The 7,740-nt window shown below is 22.4% G+C and overlaps 1 protein-coding gene across 42 annotated transcripts in view; it reads right to left on the bottom strand.

Annotated features, from left to right (window-relative positions):
- Positions 1-7,740, bottom strand: part of LOC102676424 (calcium-activated potassium channel slowpoke) — a 120,748-nt gene that overhangs the window by 67,413 nt on the left and 45,595 nt on the right. Inside the window, exon 6 of one of the 42 annotated variants that reach the window (XM_031511278.1) lies at positions 2,008-2,099. The exons of the other annotated variants lie outside the window; for them this stretch is intronic. Within the exon in view, the coding sequence (XP_031367138.1) occupies positions 2,008-2,099 (92 nt within the window). The remainder of the gene's footprint in view (positions 1-2,007; positions 2,100-7,740) is intronic. 42 annotated transcript variants of the gene reach the window in all.

Consider the following 7,740-nt stretch of genomic DNA (forward strand, 5'->3'; position numbering starts at 1 on the left):
GTGGATTTAACAATTTCCATTCACCTTACCGATATTCCTTCAATGAAGTATAATCAAAATCAACGATTCACATTTAATAATAAACAATGAAACGATGACCTAAATATTATAGAAAATAATTAATATAACAATGTAAAATAATTAAACTATAAAAATATAAATAATTTCTCTCTTAATTTGTTAACGAAAAATTTACCCGTTAATAGAGAATTTGACTTTATTGCAAAATAAATTAAAAATTGATTGTTTCGATTGTAACGTATCGAAATCAGCAATTTTATTATACTAATTCTCTACAAAATCTCTACAATAAAATAAAATCTCGAAAGTGCTATAATATAACAAATTCCACAGATACGTAAGATATTATAATACAAAAACAAAAATACCAGTGCGATATAAAAATTAATTAAAGAATTTAAAAAATGATCAATATTAAAGAGAATATATACAATATACTTTAATACTTTGACCTGGTTCTTGTTGTTTCGTTTCAAATATTTATCTTACGTACAAATAAATCAAAATAAACATTTCATTTTCGTCATAATAATGAAATAAACGAAATTTTTTAACATAAAATATAATAAAAATATATATAATGATGTAGTTAATTTTGATTCATTATTATTCATGTATGCTATATTGTAAGATGTGCGGAAACTTTTCCACTGTATATGTGAGAAGAAAGAAAAATCGAAAAAAAAATTCTCACGATCAGATGATCCATCTTCATCGGTGATCATCATTAAAACGAGAACCAAGTCGTTGAAAAAGATTTTTAAACGCGCAAACCAACGTTTCATGCCGAAGCAATCGATGATCTATTCCTGTTACGCAATTAAAAGCAGAAGGGTTGCCCGATCCAATGGAAAATAATATAATAAAAATATAATAAAAAAAATAATACGCAGCAAGAAAGGAAACATATGTTACAAACCAATCGCGCCTTATTTATAGATTATATATAGATTATATATAGATTAAACAAGAAAAGTAAAAAAAAAAATAATAAAAGAAGAGAAATTAATCGATAAATCATAAAAAGGAATAAGAATATACAAACTACATCTCGAATCCGTGCGGTGAGGCTCATATACATATTACCATGTATATATGTATATATGTATAATAAATATATATATAGATATTTAGAAAGATAAAGAAAGAGAAAGAAATAGAGAGAGATGCAACAGTAATATATTGATCTCATCTACTATAGTGTAATATAAACATGTGTGTATATAACAATAAAAAACTCGTGTGTGTATTTCTCTTTTTACAAAAGTCCAAGCATACCAGCACGTGTTTACCAATATATTTGCTAACTGGTAAAAAGGTGGGTAAGAAAAGCGGTGAGAGTCAGCACAAGGTACGTTAAATAAATGGTGAAAGAAATGGGGCAGTGGTTCAGAAATAAGGATGCCACTTGTTTCTAACAGTTACGGACCAGGTGTAGTGAAGGTGAAGGATATTTACGCTATTTAAAAATTATTCTGGATAGCAGTTGCGAATCTGTTTATATATATATTTAAAAAACATCATTTCGAATAATATTATAGACAAACATGACTAAAAATATCGAAAAACATAAAATAAGATCATTGCTGATAAAAAAATATATATATAAATATATAAAATATATATTTCTATTCCAAAATACGAAAATTTACACAAAAGAATTAAAGAATCGAATAATTTTTTATCATAAGAAAATAGTATATTTATAATCATTCATCAAAGTTTAAATTTTTATCGATTTTTTATCTTTAAACCAAAGCCAAATTATCTTGCGTAGGTAAGATTTTATCTACAGTAGGTAAGATTATTATCAAAAGAAATATAAAAAAAAAATAATGAGAAAATTAACCGATAAACGAGTCACTTTGCTATCCAGATAGCCTTCGCTCCTCCTCGCAAACTATGTGACTACAAGGATAACAGTTCAAGGACTAGTTTCAAGGGGTGTCTTTGGCTGGCTTCCACGTAGGTGGATATCTGGGATACCTGCGTCCACGCTCGCGCTTGTACTGGCCACCGTACTTGCAGCGGTTCGCGGCGAGCTCCGTGATCTCTGGGATCCAGCTGGCGAACACCGCCTACACACCCACAATCATCCGTTGCCGTCAGAACAGAGCCCTAGCCTGAGTTTCCTGTTTTATTCTTTTTTTTTTTTAATTTGCTATTTGCATTAACATTTGCATTTCAATTTTTGTATCTGTATATTTGTATTTGTATTTGTATCTCTATTTGTATTTTAATTTCCGTCAGTGTAGCATATATATATATGTATATATTGGTTTCATTCGAATATCTTATATTTCATGATATTGGATTTGTCATTTTCTGAATGCCTAAGACAATACACGCTCGCAACGCTTCACTTTCTGCTCACTTATCGCTTGCAAGAATATTATACGAAGAATATATTCGTTTTAGGATAATTGAAGAAAAATAACGATATGTTGAGAATTTTTTTTCGAATTTTTATCTCGGTAATGATGGACAATTATAAGATATTTCGAATAAATTAGAGAATATAAATATTTAAATATATTGATATATTGCGGTAAAAATGAAATATATTTATTGTTTCATTTAGGAATATTTTTACTCTCTTAATTATCTAGAAATAACGTTTTGAATAAATTAAAGAATTTATTCGATTATGATAATAAGCTTGAATTGATAGACTTTCGAAAATCTATTATTATCACGTTATATAATTATTTAAGATATAAAAGATAATTATTTTCTTGAAACATTAATCTTCAGTTGATTGAAACTATATTTCAACGATAAAAAATATTTACTAAAAGATTATTTTAAATTATTTTATCAATGGTTGTTTTCGTTGCAGATAATAATAAAGTAAATAATAAAATTATAATGTAAAATAATTAAAATTAAAATGTAAAATAATATTTAATAATGAATATTCGCCAATTGAAAATATATATTTATAATTTTCTTTTTTAATAAATAAAACAAATTTTTAAAAAATAATTGAAAAATATTATTTTTATGTTTTTTTATTTTTATCTTTATTGTTTTACATATAAAAATTAAAAATAAGAAGAATTATAGTCGATGAAGAAATAGACATATTTAATATTTTTATATACAATAAAATTGTTATTAATATACCTATAATTTGGAGCTAGTTATTCAAAAATATTTAAAAATTGAAAAACCAATAGCAATATGATATAAAATTATTATTTGATTTAATTGATTCAATGAATTTCTACAGAATAAATGTGATATCGTTGTTGATATTACATTCTATTTTTTGTTTTTAATAAAATATCATAGAAAGTTTTCTAATATTTTTTTAAAAGATAAAAAAAATTATTGTATATTATATAAAAAATAACTTTAATAAAATTTTATCTAAATAACTGCAACAAATATTAAAATATCATTAAAATAAAACTTTCAAAAATAAAATTTCAAAAAATTAAAAATAATGAAAAATAATTTTTTAAAATAAATTTATTTGAAAAAACCTTAACTATTAAATATAAAATTGCATAATTTTAAATTTAAATTATTTTTATTATTATTTTTATTAATTTGCATAGTTTCTTTTCTATACATTTATTTAATCTAATTTTTTTATTAAAAGTGTTCTCACTTTTCTTTCATCATAAGAAAAATAAATACTATTAATTATTGATTATAAATTGTTGAGAGAATAGCAAACAATAATTTATGTGTGAATCATTGAAATGTATATTATATAAATAAAAAATCTTTATCTTCAGAAGTATTTAAGAAAATAATTTTTAAATTTCATATGCGAATCAACTTGTATAATTAAATATAACAAATAATACATTAATGATAAATATATTCAAACAATCAACAATATCACAAATTCAGAAATTAAAATAATATCATCTCAGATATAAATAAAAGTAATATCTAATAATATATTATTGAAATAAATATATAATAAATTTTTTATAAAATTCAAATTTGAGTTAGATCTTATTGAAAAATTATTTTTATAATTTTAATAGTTTTATATTTACATTTGACATTAACATATTAATTCCTTGCTATTCCTTTTACTTTTTTTTGTTTGTACATATATATGTACATAAATACACATAGAATAAAGTAATAATAAATTAAATACATATTAAGTAAGTTCGTTTATATTCTATTATATCCAAAAATAAAATAATAATAATTTTAATGAAAAGATAATACACAACATGAGTTAATCAATATAAAATCAAAATAATTCAACAAATCGCTTCGTTATTTACTTAAAAAAAATAATAATAAATATTCATCTCGCCACAAAACAACATAAAACATGAATTCACTGTACATAGAAAGATACAGTGTCGTTAGTTCCAACATAGAGAAAGAATTATTGTGTCACAGTGCCTTATGATCCTTAAATTATCACTCTAAATTATTTTATCAGCATTTCTATATCGAAAACGACGCACATATTTTCCTTGATCGACGAAGAAACAAGCGTAATATATGTAATATATAATATATAATATATATATATATGTGTGTGTAAAAGCTTTGGTAAAAATTTCAGATTTCAATTAACTGGCATGCAGGCTCTATTGTAGCGTATGATGTGACAACTTACAACCACAGGGTGGAGCACAATCGCGTTGTATAACAACATTTCTGCGATGACATCGTCTGTCGTCAAGAGTGCTCTCGTACATGAATAAAAACATAATGGTATTGCCCTATATAAAGGGAAACATAGGGTAGAAAATAAACGAAAACTAGAACGAACACTTTATGTTTCGTGCGTCTATATGTATGAAAATGTATAGGAGTTTTGAGTTGTGTATTTCTAATATATCTTTTAACAGCTGGATTTTCACATTATTGATGCAATATAATATAAATTACGCGAAATATATACGTGTGGAGAATTTCTTAATTTTTCGTTATGTTGACTCGTGAAAAGATTATTGGAAATAAAAAATAAACAAGAAATAGGAAAAAAAAAATGAAAAAAAGAAAAAAAAATATACGATATTATGTAAATATGTTGGTTAAAGGTTGTCGCTTACTAACTCATTATTACTTATGAATCTTGAGTAATTTTTATGTGCAGAGTGAGTTGTGTAATGCGATCATTTTGAATAATTTGTAAACTATCTATTATATAAGAAAATTTTTCACTTAAAAATTAATATAGAAATATATAATCTAATTTTATCAGAACATGAAGATTATTTTTTTATTTTTTTTAAATAAAATCACTTTTCTTTTATTGATATAATCATTCTCTAATTAATTTAGAAGATATTCCAAATTTGAATTATTGTTGTATGACAAAACAAAGAAGAAAATATGTCTTATACAGTAAATTTAATCAAATTCAGATCAATCTTAAACTAATAGCTTTTTATTGAAAATTAATTTTTTTTTTGCAAAAAATAAAAAATTATATAAAACAATCTATTAAAAATTATATGATTCTATTCTCTATTGATTCTATCTTCTATTTGTCTATCTGCAAAAAAAATAATGACAAGTTATATTTTCTTCTACACTATACAAATTTGAAAAAAAATATTTTTTTATATAATAAGTAATTTACAAATAATTTGAAATAGTCTCACTTTGCCCATATTCGTGTATATGTATTTCTATCTCTAATACTAATAAGCGATATTTTCTGTATAATGATGTTGTAGATAGCAGACTAAAGTGGCAAACCGTGCAATCTTGGCAAAAGGTGTGCTCTTGTTATATTTCTATAAATCAAACAAAATGGAGGAATATGCAATTTGTTTCCTCCAATTTATTTTAACAATATTTCGTATCGTATTATTAAAGATAAAAAAATTGTTAAAATTCTTCAAATATAAGAGATAAGAGAATGAGATGCGTTCAAATACACCAATGCCGAGTGCTCGAGCAGCAACCTATTGATGAACCTTGTTACGTCAGAACGAATAAATCGGATCGATAATGCAAAGGACATGCAAAAGAAGAACTGGTTGAAAGATTTCATGCTCTTGTTAAATCGAACGTTTACTCGTACGCAATCCCTATTCCTAAGATGAAAGATCCAAATAATAGCGTTGTATGGAAATATAAACTTTAATTTTATTAATATATTCCAAGTTACAAATAGATAGATTTGTATTTTTATAATTAAATATCTCGTAAAAATAAAAATTTAATACATTTTATTTAAGAAAAAAAATTATTACTAATTTGGAAAAATTTTATGCAAATTTTAGGAATTTTTAATAGGAAAATATTATTTATGAATATAAAATGGTTCATTATAAAAAATAAAAAAATAGAATAGGAAAATATTATTTATAAATATAAAATAACTCATTATAAAAAATATAGAAATATAATATTTTATTTGAATAAAGCTATTATTGTATCTCTAAATTTGCTTATTAATTTTAATTTATTAATTGAAACATTATTATAACTTTTATTAAAAACTATTTATGTTTAAATTTTGACTTATTGTTTAAAATATTAAAAAGACAAAATTGATAATTGATAATTTAATAAAATTTCGAAATATAATATAAATCATTAAAATTATATCTTTTATTATATAAAATAATATTATATAAAAATAATTTTTATTATATAAAATATTATATAAAAAGTTATGAATAAAAATATTTCTTTTTAATTTACTTAATTTTTTCTGAAACAAACAAGTAAATACAATAAGTGTTCTAAGATTTTTCAAAAAAATGTAAATTTAATACATTATGGCATTTTTGTATCACTCATAAAGTTTTACGTTTGTTTATTAATAGTATAAATCAAATCACTTATAAATTTTAGATCATTCTATGTCAATGTTAGTTTCTTATTTTTTTAAATGAAATTATATTATATTATATTAAAATGAAAATATATTACTTTCGAAACATTGACAAATGTAATTTTTAGTTTCATCTTCATCATCTTCTAATCATCATTCTAATCAAAATTTTTTATTAATCCATCATATATAATTACAATTTTAAAAATAAAATTTTTTAAATATATTTCATTATTAAATTATAATATTTTAATATTTGAAATTAATTATTCAATATTTTATACTTTAAAGAACATTGAAGAATTCGTTCTAAATTCGTTAATAATATAAGAATATATATGACGTATAACATGCAAGAATGTATTTGATCATAAGTATTGCTCTATTGGATCTTTCACCATGATCATTGAAATAAATAGATTCGTTCAGCTTGAAAAGAAAAGGGAACGCGGAGAATGATACCATATTGGTATGCAACATTTCTGAAACGTCAAAGTTCGCGTCAGCTATAACGAGCTTCTCGGCACTTATCGTTTCTTTCACTTTAACTAGTTGATAGTTATCCTCGTAAGACTGTTGGACATAACTTGATACGTATTTATATGCATTCGTTGGTTATTTTATTAATTCTGTCTGAGAAATTTTAACAAATATATACATAAATATAAATATTTATGCAATATAAAAAAAATTTAACTTGTTTACTAATAATAAATGATGATAATAATGATAAATTGCAAAAATTATTCCTCTTTTAGAAAATATTATAATTTTATATAAGTGATTTTTTTTTAAATAAAATATTTTTTGATAGATTGGTAAATAAAAAATATTACATTTATAGCTAAAATTTAATATATATTTAGTTTTTAAAATATTTTAAATTTAAAAATTAATAAATAATTAATAAATTTATAAATTAATATAAAAAAAATGAGATC

The sequence above is a fragment of the Apis dorsata genome, unplaced genomic scaffold (assembly GCF_000469605.1).
Source record: "Apis dorsata unplaced genomic scaffold, Apis dorsata 1.3 scaffold_303, whole genome shotgun sequence".
NCBI lineage: Eukaryota > Metazoa > Arthropoda > Insecta > Hymenoptera > Apidae > Apis > Apis dorsata.